Below are 22,255 nucleotides of genomic sequence, written 5' to 3'. Positions count from 1 at the left end.
GGGAAGGTGAGGGAGGTCACCATCACCCATGGAGAGGACTCGGAGCTCAGCGTCAGTTTCCAAGGGTACGCAGCTGAGCTCCGGCAGTGCCAGAGTCGAATGAAGACCTCCCAGGTGCCCCACAACACCCACGATCAATCAGAAGGGAACAAAGACTCCAAGACTGACATATACAAGGCCACCATTGTGTGAGCTCTGAGGCTGACCAACCCTCACCAGCACTTTCCAAGCTTGATTCACGGTCTGTTCAAACAGAAACTTACTTGATGAACAAGGGACTTTTACTGTAAAAAACTGTCGTTTTTCATGCCAGAACTGATGTATATGTATAATAATTGTATGGTGATAGATATTGTATTATTGATCATCACTGACTATGCCTTACTGTTTAGCGGGTATACATTTTCAAGAAGTGATGAAAAGGAAAATAATTGCCAGTTAAAATTTATGAACAATTTGGTAATAAACTATTGTTTGGAAATGTATTGGGAGATACCTTGTTTTAGATGCTGATAATACAGGTACTGTAAAACAGGGGCTATAGAATTAAGCCTCTTTCAGGTAGGTTATAGGATTCACACATTGTAGGAACATGAGAAACTCCTTGCAATTCTAGTGCACGTTACTGTATTATACTGGTCACACACTGAGTGTAAAAAACATCTGCTCTTTCCATAATAATAGACTGACCAGATGAATCCAGGTGAAAGCTATGATCTCTTATTGACGTCACTTGTTCAATACACTTCAATCAGTGTAGATGAAGTGGATGATGCAGGTTAAAGAATGATTTTTAAGCCTTGAGACAATTGAGACATGGATTGTGTATGTGTACCATTCAGAGGGTGGATGGGTAAGACAAAATATTTAAGTGCCTTTGAACAGGGTATGGTAGTAGGTGCCAGGTGCCAGGTTTGTGTCAAGAACTGCAGGTGTTCTTAATATTTTGCAAACTCATTGTACACTGTTTCGTGGTGAACAAAATATGATGCCTCTTCATGTCTGTACATTTGATCTATAATGGTCTGGCTTGATGTTTGGTTGTTCAAATTCCACTCAATAAACATTCCCACCTTTGCAATGCCAGAATGGAAGCCTCTGTCGTTAGTCACATTGAAGGATTTTATTAAAGGGTCAATCTGGTATTTAAACAACCGCAACTGATGGGTGTATGACAGTAGAACGAACTCACTGGGCACAGACGTCAATTCAACGTCTATTCCATGTTGGTTCATCGTAATTCCATTGAAATTATGTGGAAACAGCTTGATTGAGCCAGTGTCTGCCCAGTCGAAAGCTCTGAGGCATTTCTAAGTTATGTTCTTCAAGAATCAGTGGGGCTATATATCATTCATTTAAACATCCAAAAATGGATGTACCAATCCAAGATGGCCCCTTTAATGATTAACTTAGTTTGAAATAAAAATGATTTGTAAGAATGCAAATCCTTGATACCCAACCAGCTCCAAACATAGACCTGTCAAAGCCATTATCATTGGTCTTTAAGATATTCACATTGCAGAATTCTCCCAAGTGTGTTTTGTCTTCTTAAATCTGTTTGCCCAGTTGGTCAGAACGGTCGTCATTTATTAAGAGTATTAGTAATTATAAGTGAACAATTTCTTCGAGTCACACATTATAAACCCATTTTAGACCAGTCTTGTCAGGAAGTCGTGTCTTGTCAGTAAGAATAATATATCTCCGAGTGTAGTTTACTATAGCAGGCATTTCAATTACTGCAATCTTTGAAAATTAGAGGCTTGGTTATGGGACAGGGGGTGTTCTTGCCACAGCACGCAGCACTTGGAATGTTTATGCATGGTTACCAAGCTATGAGAGGAGGGATCCAAAACCATCACCCGCCACCTCCTTCAAAAAGTGACTTTCCATTACATCAAAGATCAGCACTTTCAAGATCTTGCATGTTTAATCGTGGGCGTCTCGTAAGGGAAATTAGTTGCAATTCGATGTTTTGCGTAGAGTGATGGCCATAATCAAAAAGTAGGTCTAATGACGCATTTGATTTACTCAATAGAGTTTGCAGGGAACAGGCTCGCTCTTGCAGCATATCCCACGTTCTCCATGACCAAAAGCAGGCTTAGTTCTCTCGAATTGACAGATAAAACGTGACATTTATCTGACGGACCTGATTCAAGAAATTAACTTCAAATAATTTTGCGCACGATAACAGAGACTACATAACCCAAAATATTATGATGCTATACTTTGTGTTACTTTTCCTGCCGTATGTCCTCAGTGTACGAACGGTAAGTGAAGCCATTTCTTACAATTATAGCAGTTCTTCAAGAGTGCAACAAGTGCACGGTTTGCGTTTGGATAGGTATATTTTGGCGTGCATAATTTGCCCAAAAAAGTAAACTAACCGTGCTTTAATACTGTTTTCACTTTGGTTCCAGCGAATGGTACTCCCAAGATATGAAACGTTTAGTGCAAGAAATGTGAACAGAGATAGTCATAAAGGTAATCATTACTATTAACATTAACAACATACATTACCTGTTTAATTGACTACAGTTTTGTGCGTAGTCTTCACTATCCTGTTTCAATGTTGTTTATAAAATGTTGTTTGTATAATATGTTTACACAACTGTGCCATACAGCCCATCAACCAATTTACCAGTCAAGAACTCAATGATAATGACCTCTTTAGTCGATGCAGTTGGAATCCAGAATTATTCATCTTGTGTTGGCAAGGGTACACAATCCCTTTTCATAACAGAACAACGATTAGGCTGTCTAGGGGAATGATATAGTGCTGAGATCTATGCATCCCTTCTACTGTGCTTCCCTAGTAATATAATTTGATTGGGGCCTGGCAGGAGCCACTGTCAACCTCAAAAGATTAATTGTCTATCATATGCTGTGATCCCAAGCCATGGGAGAACACCTGCTTTCTCATATTCAAGTGGCCTCTATTTTGCCGCAAAGTGTTTTACGGTTGGTATTGTTTCTACTTTCAATATTGATGTTGAACTGATCTTGTGCAGTAAACTTAATGAAATACAGATTTTTTAAAATGTTCTTGCGGAGAATGAGGAATTTATGACTAGAATATGTGTAAAATACAATATGTTCACAATATGTTCACTGATAACCATATGTATCTACTCCTGTTTCTGTGGATCCAGTCCTTACAGTAGAGGGGAAAGAATGTCAATTCCCATTCCGTCATGGAGGAAGCATTCACCATCACTGTATCACCATCAACTTCTCCAGCTCTTGGTGAGTCCAGTGTCATCCATTTCAAGTGTCTCTTGGTCACTCTAGTATCCAATGTTTTAGAGACACAAACAAGCACTTCAACCACACACACATTCAGCATAACATTGCCACACATTTCCATTACTCAAAGAGATACACTATACATATACAAAAGTATGTGGACACCCCTTCAAATGTGTGGATTTTGGCTATTTCAGGTGTTATAAATTGAGCACACCGCCATGCAATCTCCATAGACAAACATTTCCATTGGAATGGCCTTAACTGAAGAGCTCAGTGACTTTCAACGTGGCACCGTCATAGGATGCCACCTTTCCAACAAGTCAGTTCGTCAAATTTCTGCCCTGCTAGACCTGCCCCGGTCAATTGTAAGGGCTGTTATTGTGAAGTGAAAACGTCTTGGAGCAACAACGGCTCCGCCGCAAGGTGGTAGGCCACACAAGCTCACAGAATGGGACCACCGAATGCTGAAGCGCGTAGCGTGTAAAAATCCTCTGTCCTTTGTTGCAACACTCACTACGGAGTTCCAAACTGCCTCTGGAAGCAACATCAGCTCAAGAACTGTTCGTCGGGAGATACATGAAATGGGTTTCAATGGCTGAGCAGCTGCACACAAGCCTAATATCACCATGCGCAATGCCAAGTAGTGTAAAGCTTGCCGCCGTTGGACTCTGGAGCAGTGGAATTTCATTCTCTGGAGTGATGAGTCACGCTTCACCATCTGGAAGTCCAACGGCCGAATCTGGGTGTGACAGATGCCAGGAGAACGCTACTTGCCGAATGTATAGTGCCAACCTCAAAGTTTGGTGGAGGAGAAATAATGGTCTGGGGCTGTTTTTTATGGTTTGGGCTAAGCCCCTTAGTTCCAGTGAAGGGAAATATTAATGCTACAGCACACAATAACATTCTAGACGATTCTGTGCTTCCAACTTTGTGGGAACAGTTTGGGGAAGGCCCTTTCCTGTCTCAGCATGACAATGCCGCTGTGCACAAAGCAAGTTCCATACAGAAATGTTTTGTCGAGATCGGTGTAGAAGAACTTGACTGGCCTGCACTGAGTCCTGACCTCAACTCCATCAAACACCTTTGGGATGAATTGGAATGGCCACTGCGAGCCAGGCCTAATCTCCCAACATCAGTGCCCGACCTCACTAATGCTCTTGTGGCTGAATGGAAGCAAGTCCCTACAGCAATGTTCCAACATCTAATGGAAAGCCTTCCCAGAAGAGTGGAGGCTGTTATCTCAGCGAAGGGGGGACCAACTCCATATTAATGCCCATGATTTTAGAATGAGATGTTCGATGAGCAGGTGTCCACATAGTTTTGGCCATGTAGTGTACCTCACTCTTGTACACACAAAGGGGTTTCCCAGTCATAGATTGGTGAGGTGAGACACCCACGCACACACGCATACGAGAGTGTCATAAGGTGAATGCACCAATTTGTAAGTCGCTCTGGATAAGAGCGTCTGCTAAATGACTTAAATGTAAATGTAAATGAGAGTCATGTGAAAGCCATGCCGTGTCCACATCACTAAGCATCTGTCATGGTCTAAACACACCAGCACATGCATGAAGAGACCACGACAATGCCTCTTCCCCCTCAGGAGGCTGAAAAGATTTGCCATGTGCCCGCAGATCCTCAAAAGGTTCTACAGCTGCACCATTGAGAGCATCTTGACTGGCTGCATCACCGCTTGGTATGGCATCCGACCCGCAAGCCGCTACAGCGGGTAGTGCGTAAGGCCCAGTATATCACTGGGGCCGAGCTCCCTGCCATCCAGGACCTCTGTACCAGGCGGTTTCCAGAGGAAGGCCCTAAAAATGGTCAAAGACTCCAGCCACCCAAGTTATAGACTGTTCTCTCTGCTACCGCACTGCAAACGATACCTATGCACCAAGTCTGGAACCAACAGGACCCTGAACAGCTTCTACCTCCAAGTCATAAGACTGCTATATAGTTAGTTAAATAGTTAACCAAATAGCTACCCGGACTATCTGCATTGACCCTTTTTGCACTAACTTCTTTGACTAATCACATACGTGACTGTTACTGTTTATTATCTATCCTGTTGCCTAGTCATTTTATTCTTAGTTATATGTACATGTCTACCTCAAATACCTCGTACCCCTGCACATCGACTCAGTACTGGTGCCCCTTGTGTATAGCCAAGTTATCGTTTCTCAATGTGTATCTATTATTACCTTTATTATTACGTGTTATTACTTTTGTATTATTTCGGTATGTTCTTTCTCTCCTCATTGTTGGGAAGGGCCCGTAAGTAAGCATTTCACTGTAGGTCCACACCTGTTGTTTACGAAGCATGTGACGAACACAACATGCAACACAAAATTTGAAAACGTAACCACTGACAGACCTTCTAACCATTAACAGACATTCATTGAGACATGCATTTGCACTGTGACTGTCTCAAGACCCTATATTACTACAGTAAATATAAAGACTTAAACTTCATTATAGTCCTCGTTAATCCATGTGCTATTGCCCTAAAAAGTAATGAGGTGACTGTATGCAAACTTTCACAACCTATTTGGGCTATCCTAAATGGCTTCATATGCCAACGCTAGTCAGCACTGCTAATTTATTAAATGCTAATGTCATGTTATAACATGTTTATGACACGGTTGCGCAGGTTTTATAGCCTAGGTTTGAGTACATGGTTTATAATATATGCCATTTAGCTGACGCTTTTATCCAAAGCGACTTACAGTCATGTGTGCATACATTCTACGTATGGGTGGTCCCGGGAATCGAACCCACTACCCTGGCGTTACAAGCGCCATGCTCTACCAACTGAGCCATAGTAATGACTGTCTCATGTCTCAGAACTAACTATTTACTTTCCACAAATTGTGACACAGCAAGATGCCTCACTGCCTTCTTGTGAAAACAACTATACCACAGATCTGTGTCTCATAACCACAGAGCTGTTGGATAGGGAGTGCTATGATAAAGTCATCTGTGTGACTGCGCTGCAGCTGCAGAGTAAATCCACTCAGGCTATGACAGGGCTGGTTGGCGTCTGCAAGTATGAACAACTAGGATGTAATTCAATATGAATCATGCTCTTGCCCTCTCCCACTCAGTCCTCAAGTAACAGCAAGTGCTCAGTGCTGGCTCATCTTAAACTCTGAGGGTTTTCGAGGGTGTGTGTGTGTGTGTATATGTATGCATGGTTGTGTAGGTGTGTGTATATGTGTGTGTGAGTGTGTGTGTGTGTGTATATATGTGTGTGTGTATATATGTGTGTGTGTGTGTGTGTGTGTGTGTGTGTGTGTGTGTGTGTGTGTGTGTGTGTGTGTGTGTGTGTGTGTGTGTGTGTGTGTGTGTGTGTGTGTGTGTGTGTATATATATGTATGCATGAATGTGTAGGTGTGTGTGTATATGTATGCATGGTTGTGTAGGTGTGTGTGTGTGTGTGTGTGTGTGTGTGTGTGTGTGTGTGTGTGTGTGTGTGTGTGTGTGTATATATGCATGAATGTATGCATGAATGTGTAGGTGTGTGTGTATATGTATGCATGGTTGTGTAGGTGTGTGTGTGTGTGTGTGTGTGTGTGTGTGTGTGTGTGTGTGTGTGTGTGTGTGTGTGTGTGTGTGTGTGTGTGTGTGTGTGTGCCGCTTATGAACTCAGCCACTGGGATCCCAGCTTGAAAGTCACATTGATCTCAATGTTTCTCCATTAGTTTCTCAAGGGATTTTGAAAGCCAAGTCTTTTGGTTTGGTGTATTGGGTGTAGTTACTGTAGTTAGCGGGTGTGGATAGATGGGTGGGGGAATCAATAAAACGTCTAACCCATTTTGGTAATATAGCTTTGGTCCCAAAAGGATTAAAGTGCAGTGCTCCTCAACTATTATGAAAGACAGTTAATAAGTATGGTATCAGTTTCAAACCCACTTCTTGTACTTGCTGGAGATATGCAGGTTTCTGCGGAGTATCCTTATGGTTCTTAGTCAGGCGACTGATCGTGTTCAATGTGCCGTTGATTTGCTATCTGACTCCTTGATCTCAATGGCCAGGTTGAAACTGTTGCATGTGAGCTACAGGAATGTTTTTATTTCCGCATCATAGGTGTTCTCTGACGCACAACTTTGATCGGGACTTTCTCTGGGGATACTGTGCACCTGCGAACACTCAACCCATTGGTGAGAGGTCATTCTTGTAGATTCTGTGGACAAGACCTCATGATCTACAAAGTCTATGTTGTCTCTGTGTATTTATACGATCTTAAAGATACATTTCCTGCTATTTACGGTAGTGGCATGCATAAAAGTAATATTTTTTAATCACTAGCTAGGTTTCCACCCAATTGTCAAACAGTGTTCAAATTAAACACACCAAAGTTGGTCAATTCTTTATTCTTATTATTTCTCTGAGGTAGCATGCTGTTTCTTTCTAATGTTTTCACTAATGTTCTCAGTTGTTGTGTTTTAGTGTTCGTCCACTCATCACGCAGATTCACAGACCCTTGTCAGGTGAATCCATGTCAAAATGGCGGCATCTGCACTCTGGTACCCCGCAGGCGCTCCTTCGAGTGCTCCTGTCCAGAGAGCTTCACTGGGAGGCACTGTGATCAGAGTGAGTAACTTCCAGTATCATACTTTCTATATGGACTTGTGTTTCAAAGCAGTTTAAATTAAACTAAACCAATTATACATTTTAGGTTAGAGTCAATTGTCAATGGGGTTTTATTTCTCATTGCAGTATGACAAAGTGTGGGGGTGGTAGAGAAACTGTCTTCCCTTTTGAGAAGTACCTTCAGTGCATTAACCCTTATCTTGCTCTTCACAATGCCAAACACTTACCACAAAACATGCCCCCCTAACTCCTCATTGACCTGTTCACTTCCTCCTCTTCTCTTGTTTTACCCAACTACCTCTGATCTCTCTATTCTCCCCTTTTGTCAGGGAAGTGCTATGAAACCATACACCTGAGATATTACGACATTGGAAAATCATGGGGAAGGATCTACCTTCGTAACGTGGAACGGTGCACATGTGTGGACGGGGAGATCTCATGTGAGAGAGTCCGCTATACTGGTAAAAGACATTCTTACTCAGATCCTTTTTTACTTTAGCTTCAGCCACTCTGTGCTTTTTTGTCGTTGTTGAAAATGAGAGTGGAACATTAGAGTTGATGAGGTGCTGTCTCTTGGCTTAGAAATTGGTCCCTGGATGGGCCCCTGAGTTGAGTGCCCCCTTAAACCTTTGGAGTATGAGGGCTTCTCTAGTTGAAAATCTTCCCATCCCGACATTCCTCAATCTCCCACACCTTTTGGATGATCAGATCTCTAGCCTCGACTGTGTTGCCAGGCATCTCATTGTATTCTCAATGCCTTAATGGTTGGGAGTGGTTCGGGCGAGCCTACCAGGCCTTGAGAAACCCTCTGAACTCCCGCTCTCCTTTTGAGGCCCCTCAGAACGCGTGAGAGAAACCTCTCAGCCAAAAGATAAAGGTGCTTTCGTCTCTACGGTGGACGTTTGATGGGTGTTGAAAAGACACTTTGGAGAGCCCCTTGAACCAAACCTGTTTTGTTTTGTCATGGTATTAGGATTTTTACAAGGTTCTGCAAACAGATTTGATTTAGTGCTACCATTTCCTGCACCCCACCTTCCCAGCCTGTTATATATGCTATTCCCACTCATACTGCCCCCACATGGCCACTCCAAGAACAAAATCAGTCAACTACTGTACACCGGTGTTTGTGTTTGTGAAAGCATTTCTCCCATTCTACTTTTGCAACCCTGAACCGTAAGTGCTCGACTACGTGGGTAATCTAATGCTTGTGTGTTTTGATCAAAGTAAACACGCTTTAAGCACTGATGCAAGAACAGCTCCTGTGTTTATCATGCAGCAGCGGGAGGCAGGATAAAGGTGGTTGGAACTGATCCCAGTGCTGTGGTTTGTCATAATGTATTATACCTGATGTGTGTAACTGTCCTCAGTCTGCAGTGAGAACCCCTGTGAGAACGATGGTACGTGCCGACTCATCACAGCCACCAGGGAGGAGGTGTGTGCCTGCAGGCCTGGCTACAGTGGACCCTACTGTAGCATTGGTGAGTCCAACTGCTACATGCTAACACAGTCACTGTTCGATTTACATTGCTAGGTTAGCCTAGCTTAGCATAGCTGTAGTTTAGCATTACTGGTCTTAGCCAGAGGTCATACACTGGGATAGAGAAGACATTTATGATGTTTATTCTGCTCTGTGACTACAAACATTTAGATAGTCAAATACAAATAAGGTAAACAGATAGACACGCACACACTCTCATAACACTTAAACACAGGAAACTGTGATATACATGGTATACTGTCTCATCCCCCACATCTCTTGTTGTTCAGCTCCAGAGGTGGAGTGCTATGACAACAAGGGCACAGACTTACCGTGGCGTGGTGGGCACTACTGTCTCTGGTGCCCGCTTTCTGCCGTGGAGAGCGTCCCCCTCAGGGGCTTGGGGGAAATCTCCTACTGCAGGCGTTGTCTTCCTTTCTTTATTTCTATGTCTTTATTGACAACCAATCTGGCAACCCAAAACAGAAGCTGAAGTCTATGCTTCATGCCTGTCATGTCAGCACTATCTCACCACTATCATCCACCTCCCTCAATCTGTCTGGCCTTGATGGTAATATGGTCATTCACCTTCCCCTGTCTGTCAGGCCTTGATGCTGATATATATGGTCATTCACCTTACCCTGTCTGTCAGGCCTTGATGCTGATATAGGTTATTCTACCTGGTACAGACAGAAAAGGATGGGCTTCCCCTCTGACTCTGATTAATTTGAAGGTTTCTTCCTTCTTGGGATTTGTTTTTTGGCTTACTCTTTGTGAGTCCAGGCCAGGGTTAAGTGTCATAACAGCAGTGTAACATTTCCACTGTGTCCAGAAACCCAGATAGGGACAAGATGCCATGGTGCTACATTTTTTTAAAACCTTTATTTAACCAGGCAAGTCAGTTAAGAACACATTCTTATTTTCAATGACGGCCTGGGAACAGTGGGTTAACTGCCTGTTCAGGGGCAGAACGACAGATTTGTACCTTGTCAGCTCGGGGGTTTGAACTCACAACCTTCCGGTTACTAGTCCAACACTCTAACCACTAGGCTACGCTGCCGCCCCATTCTCAGTGATGGAGCCATCTCCTGGGAGATGTATGATATTCCGCCTTGTGTTATAAGTTCATGTGAGTAGCATAAGGGCTCAGGGCTGTAGCCATGGTCTGAATTTTAGTGACGTCCATGTTATTTAGACAACAGCAAAAACAAAAACAAAATGTCCCCAGCCATTATCACATTGGCTGCTGTAGCTTCGTTAATCTCAGTCGATCTACAAACACATAGCCTATTAGCTATACAGTTAGCCGCTACACATGAACTCACATTAACTCAGCACTGAGATTAAAAACGATAATTTAATACGTACAGATGGATCTGTTAGCAGAAAAAAAACATTTTTATTAGCAAAGGTTTAACAAATAAGTTTGCTTTACAGAACTTTTTTTAAATTGCAGTGTTATAGCAACATTTCTGCAATTCTACACATTTTGCCATGACTTATGTCATGTTAATATGATATTTGAAGGAGAGTGACGAACAAAATCAATGCAGGGCCCCACGTGGGCATGTGACCGCGTGCTCGCTCGGTAATTCGGCCATGATTACTACAAGTTTAGATAGCTGGCTGGACTAATTTACCAATCTAAAAATGTTTTACTGTCTATGGGCGAAATTGAGTGACTCAGTGAGTGACATAAGAAGAGGAAAACTGCTGATGCACTACCAAGATTCGAAATTGCACCTTTTGTATTCTACTGCTCTAATTCTCAACAGTAAATTGAGGCCCCGACTGAGTTCCTTGAAAAAAGGGTGTCCTCATATGTAGCTACGGGCCTGAAAGTGCTATAATGGGGCATCGCAAAAGCAGCAGGTTTTTTAGTTGCTACGCTGGAAGCTTAGTTCTTCCCAGCGCGAAAAGAGCCGCAAGCCACTTGATCAAATATTTTCAGGTGTGAGCCGCGTGTCCAAATTCTTGAAAAAAAGAACTCTGGTCTTGTCATATCACAAGGAATAACCTTGTTATAGGACTTAATTTAACGGATTGATTGATTATACCTTTGTGGATAAAGCTTACTTAAAAAAAAAAAACAGTGTTGAGTTACATGTCTCCAATGAACCTGCTTCAAATTATAGAGCTCGGCGAGTCTCTCTGATCCGTGAGGGGCTTTGTCTTTAATCAACGGTGAAATATGCATTTGGCAGTCTTCAATTTCTTCTCCCTTAAAACGTTTACTGTATTGTTATGAGCTATGAAGAGTTTGACAGCATTTTGAATCCCACCAGCAGCTGCTTCTCATTTAAGTAGAATAGAACATCCTCTCTCTCTTTATATTCCCTCCAAAAATGTTGTGCTCCGGTTTCACAGAACTATGACAACCCCATGACACGACGCCTCCGTAACATTCAAAAGCACTCTGCAAACTTAATTAAAAAGCATCACTTTTTTAATTAAAATGATGTCTGCGTTAGGGATTAAAAATAAGCTTCTTGGAAATGTACTGCACTTACCTTCCCTGTGCCAGAAGTGAATGTTAACTTTACATAAGTACTGTTTCAGTAGAAAGTCAGGATAGTATATTGACACATGTAGCCTGCTGTGTGAAGAGAATAGGTTAGATGAGAGGAAGTATGAGTCACTCAGAATCAACATGTCAAGGTTTGCCAAATGCTTCTGTAGTGACTGGGACAACTTGGCTCTGTTATATCGATGTCATGATGCCATGAGTATGCACAGAAAGCACATTCTTTGGCCAACCACTATTTCACCACTTTTGTTCATGTTAATTGTTGGGTGGCAAATTGTATGCAATTCTGAACTTCTGGGAAGTGGGTAGTAGTAGTAGCACTAGTAGTAGTAGCAGTAGCACTAGTACTAGTAGTAGTTGTAGTAGTAGTAGCACTAGTACTAGTAGTAGTAGTAGTAGTAGCACTAGTAGTAGTAGTAGCACTAGTAGTAGTAGTAGCTGTAGTAGTAGCAGTAGTAGCACTATGAGTAGAAGTGTCAGTAGGATTATTCTTATTCTTATTAGTAGTAGTAGTGGTAGTAGCACTAGTAGTAGTAGTAGTAGCACTAGTAGTAGTAGTAGTAGCACCAGTAGTAGTAGTAGTAGTAGTAGCAGTAGCAGTAGTAGTAGTAGCAGTAGCAGTAGCAGTAGCAGTAGCAGTAGTAGTAGTAGTAGCAGTAGTAGTAGTAGCACTAGTGGTAGTAGTAGTAGTAGTAGTAGTAGCAGTAGTAGTAGTAGTAGTAGCAGTAGTAGTAGAAGTAGTAGCACTAGTAGTAGTAGTAGTAACACTAGTAGTAGTAGTAGTAGCACTAGTAGTAGTAGTAGTAGTAGCACTAGTAGTAGTAGTAGAAGTAGTAGTAGTAGTAGCAGCAGTAGTAGTAGTCGTAGTAGCACTAGTAGTAGTAGTAGCAGCAGCAGTAGTAGTGGTAGTAGCACTACTAGTAGTAGCAGTAGCAGTAGTAGCAGTAGTAGTAGTAGTAGTAGCACTAGTAGTAGTAGTAGTAGTAGTAGTAGTAGTAGTAGTAGTAGTAGTAGTAGTAGTAGTAGTTGCACTACTAGTAGTAGTAGTAGTAGCAGTAGTAGTAGCACTAGTAGTAGTAGCACTAGTAGTAGTAGCACTAGTAGTAGCACTAGTAGTAGTAGTAGTAGTAGTAGTAGTAGTAGTAGTAGTAGTAGCAGTAGTAGTAGTAGCAGTAGTAGTAGAAGAAGACTACCAGCAGTAGTAGTAGTAGTAGTAGTAGTAGTAGCACTAGTAGTAGTAGCACTAGTAGTAGTAGCACTAGTAGTAGCACTAGTAGTAGTAGTAGTAGTAGTAGTAGTAGTAGTAGTAGTAGCAGTAGTAGTAGTAGTAGCAGTAGTAGTAGAAGAAGACTACCAGCAGTAGTAGTTTAGTAGTACCAGTTTATGACTAGTATTACCCTATCACATGTTGACACTGAAGTCAATGCTCTTCAGTAAACGTGAATTGATTTTGCACTGATTAGAAAGGAAGCCCTTGTAAACTTAACTCTGCTTCCATATTTGTTTACACAGCTTCTTTGCGGAGAGTGGTTCCATTGCCACAGCTGCCATCGCCAGCTAATGTCCTTCCTGACACCAACCAAACCAACCACACCAAGCCAGACAAGAAGCCTGTGTGCGGAAAGAGGAACAATAAGAGGATACCGGTGGCCAGGGGTCGTATCCTGGGTGGCAGTTCTGCCCTGCCCGGTACCCATCCCTGGATGGCCGCCCTCTACATAGGAGATGACATCTTCTGTGCGGGTACCCTGGTCTCGTCCTGCTGGGTGGTCTCTGCTGCCCACTGCTTCTTCCGCAGGTACAGTAGAAATACAGCATATAGACACTACAGATGTATGATCTTAATTTTATCACTTTGTTGCAGGATAACCTGTCTGCAATGCAGGTCATTTAAAACTTGTAGTTTATTTGAGGTTTGAAAAGGCTTCTGAAGTTTGTAATTTCCACATACGAAAAATGTGCACTATATACACAATAGTATGTGGACACCCCTTCAAATGAGTCTATTCTGTTATTTCCGCCACACCCGTTGCTGACAGGTGTATGAAATTGAGCAGACAACCATGCCATCTCCATAGACAAACATTGGCAGTAGAATGGACTTTCTGAAGAGCTCTGGGACTTTCAACGTGGCGCCGTCATAGGATGCCACCTTTCCAACTGGTCAGTTTGTCAATTTTCTGCCCTGTTAGAGCTGCAACACTCACTACCGAGTTCCAAATAGCCTCTGGAAGCAACATAGCCGTACACAAGCTTAAGATGACCAACGTGCAATGCCAAGCGTCGGCTGGAGTCGTGTAAAGCTCGCCGCCATTAGACTGTGGAGCAGTGCAAACGCATTCTCTGGAATGATGAATCATGCTTCACCATCTGGCAGTCCGACGGATGAATCTGGGTTTGGCGGATGCCAGGAGAACACTACCTGCCCAAATGCATAGTGCCAACTGTAAAGTTTGGTGGAGGAGGAATAATAGTGTGGGTCTGTTTTCATGGTTTGGGCTAGGCCCCTTAGTTCCAATGAAGGGAAATCTTAACACTACAGCATACAATTACATTCTATACAATACTATGACTTCAACTTTGTGGATACAGTTTGGGGAAGGCTCTTTCCTGTTTCAGCATGACAATGGCCCGTGTGCACAAAACGAGGTCCATACAGAAATGGTTTGTCGGGATCGGTGTGGAAGAACTTGACTGGCCTGCACAGAGCCTTGATCTCAACCCCATCGATCACCTTTGGGATAAATTGGAATTGGAACGCAGACTGCGAGCCATGCCGAGTCTTTCAACAACAGTGCCAGACCTCACTAATGCTCTTGTGACAAAATGGAAGTCACCACAGCAATGTTCCAACATCTAGTGGAAAGCCTTCCCAGAAAAGTGGAGGCTGTTAAAGCAGCAAATGTGGGACAAACTCTATATTAATGCCCATGATCTTGGAAAGAGCAGGTGTCCACATACTTTTGGTCATTTAGTGTATCAATCCCTACAAAAATGTCCATTAACTGTAATCCACATAATAATTCACATCCTGACTCAAATGAATATCCTACACCTGTACAGCACTATTTGGAGCATCCACTTGTGTTTATATTTTTTTTCACCTGTTTGTGTTATGCAACACTGAGCCTATTAGACCGTAGAAATAGAGCATATAGAGTAGACAGTTGGACACTACATTGGCATTTACGTTTATTTTGTCACCTGTTTGTGTGGTATGGATCTATGAGTTAGTCCTTATATTCTTTGAGGGACCATGCACATATTTAAGCCTTCTAATGAAAAAAAAAAATGGTTTATGATATTTCTGGGTACTTTTTACACCTTTTTCGTGATTTCCAATTGGTAGTTACAGTCTTGTCCCATCGCTGCAACTTGGCCACTCCCATCCCGAGTCGGGAGAGGCGAAGGTCGAGAGTCATGTGATGCAGTGCCTCAGACTGCTGCGTCATTCGGGAGGCCCCACATATAGGCCTTGTTAAATAAAGAATAATTAATATCTTAGGAGTTAGCATGTTGCACAGGTACGTAAAGACAGTGGAGAGTAGGGTATTTTGTGTGATTACTTTCACATTCAACCTTTAACCTCACATTTTGGCACAGCACATCACAGACACTAGTGGTCAGTAGAGAGATGATTGACATTCTGGACTTTGACCTCAACATTTCCCATTTTATGAACACACTATATTTAGACGCAAATATTCAGTTTGAGGAAAGCTTTTCAAATGCCCTTTGTAGGTCAATAGGGGAGGGTTTTCATGGTTACTATGGTCTTGGGTCTTTAGGTTTAAACTTTTCAGTTCAGGCACTGTATGTATCAAGCATCTCTGTAGGAGTGCTTAGGATCAGTTTCACCTTTTAGATTACAATGACAGAAATTACATGGACGGGGGGGAACCTGGCCCTAGATCAGTACTCTTACTCTGAGATACTTGATACATAAAGCCCCAGGGTATTAATATCATACAAAATAAGTGTCATTGCATTCAGTTTAATTCATGTGACATAATTATCCTACAATGTGCTACTAATGACAGAGAATGATGTGTCTGTCCTCAGTCCCCTTGTGTCAAAGATTCGTGTGATTCTGGGTCAGCATAAGTTCAACGTTACGACTCCTGACACCAAAACCTTTGGAGTGGAGAAGTACATCTTTCCAGAGCGTTTCTCTGTTTTCAATCCAACTCTCCATGACATTGGTAAATCTATTATTTCACTTTCCTATTCACTCACACTGACTATTAGCAAACACACACGCTCAAACACTCACACAAAGTTGACATTATAGCACACGCTCGTACACTGACTCACACACATCATCCAAAAACTACAACACTCGCCCACACACAGACTAACAAAAACACTCACACATGCCAGTCTGCCTGTCTGCAGCACACACTCTGTCTGCACTCACAGCTGTGCATCTTGGAACAGCTGGCTCCAATGTGAACACACACACACTGACACACACATTTGAGTGTGACAGTCTCCGGGCATCTGCATCCATTCCGAGGGGACTTACACTTCTCTCTTTTTCTTCTCTTTTCTGAAAGCAAAAAAGACATTATTCAATAGTGCAGCAATCGTTCTGTGATTTCATGATTCAAGATTCGAGTAAACGATGACAGTACATCATACAGCGTGCTGTAACTTATTTTGGATGTTTCACCTGATCAAGGGCGTAATCATTGGAAAATGATCAGCGGTTCTCGATTTTACCTACTTGAAGGTTAAATGCAGGTTCAGAAAAATAACACCTGCTATTGACTCCTTGTCACATTTTCCTGTGTTATGATGAGAATGTTTCTATTCCAACAGTTCTTGTGAAACTGAAAAAACAAGATGGCCGCTGTGTAAAAAAGAGCCCGTTTATACGGCCAATCTGCCTGCCCGATAAAGACATGACCTTCCCGGACCAATACTGCTGTCAGATTACTGGCTGGGGCCACATGCATGAGAGTAAGTGTTGTGTCAAAAACTTCCTTGCTTCATTGCTTCTGCTTCATTGTGTGTCTTTCACTCTAGTGTGGTGGTCAGATATGTCATTATGGTCTTGAATGTTTTCATATCACCTTGAAAACTACACGGTAACATCTCAAATAGGCATATATGCATCATATCCAATCATGTGTGCTCCCATATAGGCCCCTCCTTCCTATTCATGTCTTTACATGAATATCTCATGGATGACACTGTTTCCATATGACCAAATGCTTATAGTATATGACTATATCCCTTTCATTACTGATTTGTTTGTCTTATTTTTCCAAAGAGGCAAATAAATACACCAACCTGCAGGAGGCCGGGGTGAGGATTGTCCCGTTTGAGAGGTGTAACCTGCCTGAAGTCTACGGCAACCATGTGACCTCCAACATGATCTGTGCCGGGACCAACCGATGTGTGGATGCCTGCCAGGTAATGGTGCATAGATCTAGGGCTCTCTGGACCCAAATTGGAATAGAATGATTTAGATCATGTTTTCTTGTAGATGGTACAGCCAGCCATGAGATAACGATGTGTATTGTGTGAATCAGGCTGAATCACATCCGGCTGTGATTGGGAGTCCCATAGGGCTGCGCACAATTGGCCCAGCGTCGTCCAGGTTTGGCCAGGGTAGTCCGTCATTGTAAATAAGAATTTGTTCTTAACTGACTTGCCTAGTTAAATAAAATAAAAATATATATATATATACTGTATAATATGGAGGAACCACCGGGCAAAGTTTACAGAACAAGCAGCTCTGCCAATACGCATTTTTCCCTATGCTCTATGGAAACATTTGTAGAATTGCAGCACATGAACTTTAATGCTGAAATTGTTCTCTCCGCCGTCAAAATGGAGGCCACTAAAATGTTTTGCCCTGAAGATGGGGGTGGGGGTGAGGGGGCCCCAACCAAATCTAGCTTACAGCCCCCAAAATGCTAGTGGAGCTTTTGGTTGACAGAACATGCACATGGAGGCTGCTGTAAGAATTGCATGGCCTTCAGTTGCTTTCTCTTTAATATAAAGTTATGGTTAACTTCCCACCTTGTTTATGGGTTGTAATGACAAATATTGTGTTTAGGTAGGAATGGAATTGGTTTATATTGGTGTGTGTAATATAAAGTTTCAAGGTGATGACTCATTGTTTGTTGTTTGTGTGTGTGTGTGCGTGTATGTGTGTGTGTGTCTGCGTGTGTGCCGCTCTGCGTATGTGTGTTCCCCCAGGGTGACTCAGGAGGCCCCCTGGCTTGTGTGAAGGATGATGTCAGCTTCCTGTATGGAGTTATCAGCTGGGGCGATGGCTGTGGAAAGACTGGGAAGCCTGGCGTCTACACCAAAGTCGTTAACTATGTGAACTGGATCAACACAATTATCAAGCGCAAGCCCAAGTCTAAATAAATGGACATTACCGCTGGTATTTTTTATATGTACTATGTGTACATACTGTGGAAGAATAGTGATATTTACACAACTGTGAAATAAATATTATTTTGTGACTGAATAAACATTTTAAATGTTGTTAAACGTGTATGTCCACCTGTCTTGAAAAATTGTAATTTGATGAAGGGGTCCCTGTAACTGTACATTATTTCTGTCTTAATGAACCACTCCCAGATAATAACAATTTAATATTTTATTAATTGGAATTAATCTTAGAGTCAATTGCAAGCAGATTTTATTATACTTATATTTCGGTTAAATATCACCTCTTGAAAAATCACCTGCTGAAAAAATATCCAGGAAAATTTCTTAATTGGGTGTGTGCGGTTCTGTGTGTTGGTGCCAGAGGGGGGTGCACGAAACGAGTGTGCGCCCCTCACCAGTAGTCTAAAGCTATTTTGAAAGTGACCCCTCATTCGGGCACGGGACAGCGACACAGCAGCTGTTTGGAACCATGACTGAAGATGACGGATTCGGTTGTCGTGGAAGGATATGTGAAATTCAGAGATGGAAAAAAGGTGTTTACAAAACTAAATAATTAATTGAATTAGCATGTGCTTCAAAGTTATTCGGCATATTAACGCTAGCGTCTATTTTGTACGCTTATCTCTTTCAGTGGAAGACTAGGTGGGTCGTACTTCGCAAGCCATCGCCTGTAGCAGGTACGTCGCTCATTCTGTTCGACATTTCAACGCGCGTAATACCATACACGTTGTTGGAATAACAGCTCACAGCTTTACAACGTTTGTCTTTGTTAAATGTATGTGGTAATTTAAAACCATTTCATTCGGAAGTTTACTGCCGTGGTCTATTACTACCCTAGTAAATTGATAAATAATTTATGTTTGTCATTTACTAAACATCCCAAATGAAAAGCAACTGGAAACGAAGTTTCATTACTGCATGCCATGGAATGAAAAATGTTCTCATGCATAGGCCACTGTGCTGATATCAGATAGGTTTGAATTTCAGGTGGCTCATTCAGAACTTTGGCTATCCCGGTGGCCCCTGTATTAAAGTTCATGTGTTCTGGTAGGCTACTAGGCTACATTTACAGAGGCTTCTGCAGCGTGTGTTCATAACTGGTGTATAAAAACAGAGTCGCACATCCATATGTATAAACTCCCAAGTAATTGATTGGTTAAAACGCCAACGTTTCGGGAATCACTGTGCCTTCTTCAGGGTATAACTGGTTTTTAACCATGAATATCAGTCAATTAAGCTGTAAATACAATGTAGAAAATGTAGGCCTATAGTAAAATGTCTTTAATTATAAAGAATTGAAACTATAGTCTTCTGATTGGAAGTGATTACCCTTACTATGTTATAATTATTGTGTTTATTTATTATATGTTCAGATAATGCACCCTAGGGAAGTGTTGACTTTTCTTCAGTGCATCTTATTGTGATTGTGGGATACCACATGAATAGCCTACTATTCTCCAATGGAAATCATTTGCACGCATTGAAGACTTGTAGGGCAGCGGGCGCCAACTGTTTTGCACCATTGACTGACATTTCATGCTTTAAAGTGGGGTAACTCAAAAAGACATGGGCTTTCATGCTCTTCCGCACTTCGATTATGCAACCGCAGTGGAAATAGATGGAGCAGCCATATTGTGTTACACTATAGCCTCCTTCTCTTTGCCTATCTGGGCTCTGACCGTCCCTAGGTGTTTAATGGACTAGGCCGAGGTTGGATGCAACCATTCCTCGTCCCTTTGAAGTCCCTGTTATCTCAGCTGTCCACAGTCATGCGTGAGCTCTGTGCGTGTGTATGTGTGTGTGTGTGTGTGTGTGTGTGTGTGTGTGTGTGTGTGTGTGTGTGTGTGTGTGTGTGTGTGTGTGTGTGTGTGTGTGTGCGCTTGGCGCCAGTGTGTATGTGACAGAGATAATAAAAGGTCTTGTTTTGTCAGTTGACACTGTGATTGTACTTCGAAAGTGCCAAAGAGAGGTGCGAGGAGGCCTCCGTCACCGACTACTGTCTATCTTCACCGTGCCTGTACAGCCACAGTAAATGCCAAGCATTCAAGATATCTGTAGGCTACTCTCTGACTTTCATGCCGTGTCAAAGGGTACTGGTACTTACAGTAGGCCTGTTATCGTTTTATCGCCTTGAGTGATGATGAGACTGGACTAGAGAACAATCAGCATGTTTTAAATGGCATAGGCCTATTTATGGGATTTAGCCATGTCTTACAGGAGCCAGGTGCTGTCAACAGGCTGGCTGAAAGTGCAAATGTTGCTTATGGAGTTATTGTGTTGAGTGTAGCATTCCAGGATTTTATAGTGAAGTCAGAGTCCTTTTGATCTTTTGGACCATTTATTTCAGCCGAATTTCTTCCCTAGACAGCAGGGATCCACTGAAGTCGAGTATAAGAACTGACATATTCTAATGTTACTTTTCTCTCTCTTTTTTTTCCCCTCCCCATCTCGTCCTCTCACATCCGAACAGTCAGTACAGTACACTACACTTCAATTTAGTACAGTGCAATATAATACAGTACAGGACGATGTGTTACGATACAATACAATACACGTTTAACTTTTTTGCCTAACTCTTCAAGGAGTACCTGTTTTTTTAAAAGCTCAAATTGATTCTCACTTCACCCTATTCCCTGGAAAGTTTCTCAGTACTATGGTAACTCAATGTATAACACACTTTTCTGGTTGTATTTAAGTTCCTGTCATACATGCTTTTCAACCGTTCGCTGCCTGCACCCGCACGCCCGACTAGCATCACCACCCTGGATGGTTCCGACATAGAATATGTGGACATCTATAAGTACCTAGGTGTCTGGCTAGACTGTAAACTCTCCTTCCAGACTCATATCAAACATCTCCAATCTAAAATCAAATCTAGAGTCGGCTTTCTATTCCGCAACAAAGCCTCCTTCACTCACGCCGCCAAACTTACCCTAGTAAAACTGACTTTCCTACCGATCCTCGACTTCGGCGATGTCATCTACAAAATAGCTTCCAACACTCTACTCAGCAAACTGGATGCAGTTTATCACAGTGCCATCCGTTTTGTTACTAAAGCAATTTCAAACATCTGCTCTCTGAGCAGCTCACCGATCGCTGCAGCTGTACATAGTCTATCGGTAAATGGCCCACCCAATTTTACCTACCTCATCCCCATACTGTTTTTATTTATTTACTTTTCTGCTCTTTTGCACACCAATATCTCTACCTGTACATTACCATCTGATCATTTATCACTCCAGTGTTAATCTGCAAAATTGTAATTATTCGCCTACCTCCTCATGCCTTTTGCACACAATGTACATAGACTCTCTTTTTTTTCTACTGTGTTATTGACTTGTTAATTGTTTACACCATGTGTAACTCTGTGTTGTCTGTTCACACTGCTATGCTTTATCTTGGCCAGGTCGCAGTTGAAAATGAGAACTTGTTCTCAACTAGCCTACCTGGTTAAATAAAGGTGAAATAAAATAAATAAAATAACCTAGCCTCAACATTCACCAACAACTAGGACTGTTTTTAGACCGTGAGCTAGGTTCCTGGACACAGATTAAGACTAGTCCCGGACTAAAAAGCACTTTCATTGGAGGTTTCCTTTGAACATGCTTTTAAGTTGTCGTCTGTGTCCAGAAAACAGAACCTGTATGTTACAGACCATCAGCATTTTGTCAATTGTAATGTTTTTGTTATGTTCTCTTTTTTTCTCCCCATTTTCCTAGACTGTTTGGTACTTCTCGTCTACAAAGACAAGTCGGATAAAGCCCAGGGCCACCGGGAGAAGGGCAGCATCACCTTGGAGGATATCTGTGGACTGGAGACAGGTCTCTCCTATGAGGGGGTAAACCACACGCTGGCTATCCTCTGCCTGGGCCAGGTTGCTGTGCTGGGCTTCGACGGCAAGGAGGCTCTGCTGGCCTGGGATATCCGCATCCGCTACAGTCTTGGTGAAGGTAGGACGCTTTCTTTTCTGAAGTTGTTAACAACCAAACATCCCTTTTGGG

The 22,255-nt window shown here is 42.3% G+C and overlaps 2 protein-coding genes across 4 annotated transcripts in view; both read left to right on the top strand.

Annotated features, from left to right (window-relative positions):
* The first annotated feature begins 1,808 nt into the window (after nucleotides 1-1,808).
* On the top strand, nucleotides 1,809-18,347 carry LOC118368708 (hepatocyte growth factor activator-like). The gene is made up of 12 exons (XM_035753023.2): nucleotides 1,809-2,267; nucleotides 2,418-2,481; nucleotides 3,150-3,243; nucleotides 7,333-7,406; nucleotides 7,696-7,839; nucleotides 8,169-8,300; nucleotides 9,207-9,317; nucleotides 13,356-13,641; nucleotides 15,906-16,045; nucleotides 16,665-16,805; nucleotides 17,119-17,261; nucleotides 18,054-18,347. Exons 1-12 carry the CDS (start codon nucleotides 2,214-2,216, stop codon nucleotides 18,225-18,227), a joined length of 1,557 nt encoding a protein of 518 aa, XP_035608916.1. The 5' UTR covers nucleotides 1,809-2,213; the 3' UTR covers nucleotides 18,228-18,347.
* Nucleotides 18,348-18,667: 320 nt separating this feature from the next.
* LOC118368707 (protein Dok-7-like) overlaps nucleotides 18,668-22,255 on the top strand; it is a 45,000-nt gene continuing 41,412 nt past the window's right edge. For all 3 annotated transcript variants that reach the window (XM_035753022.2, XM_035753019.2, XM_052497167.1), the window contains exons 1-3: nucleotides 18,668-18,787; nucleotides 18,886-18,931; nucleotides 21,974-22,204. In XM_035753022.2, the coding sequence (XP_035608915.1) occupies nucleotides 18,734-18,787; nucleotides 18,886-18,931; nucleotides 21,974-22,204 (331 nt within the window). In that variant the 5' untranslated portion in view covers nucleotides 18,668-18,733. The remainder of the gene's footprint in view (nucleotides 18,788-18,885; nucleotides 18,932-21,973; nucleotides 22,205-22,255) is intronic.

This window comes from Oncorhynchus keta, chromosome 35, assembly GCF_023373465.1.
Source record: "Oncorhynchus keta strain PuntledgeMale-10-30-2019 chromosome 35, Oket_V2, whole genome shotgun sequence".
In the NCBI taxonomy this organism is placed as follows: Eukaryota; Metazoa; Chordata; class Actinopteri; order Salmoniformes; family Salmonidae; genus Oncorhynchus; species Oncorhynchus keta.
This window is presented reverse-complemented; position numbering and strand designations above follow the sequence as displayed.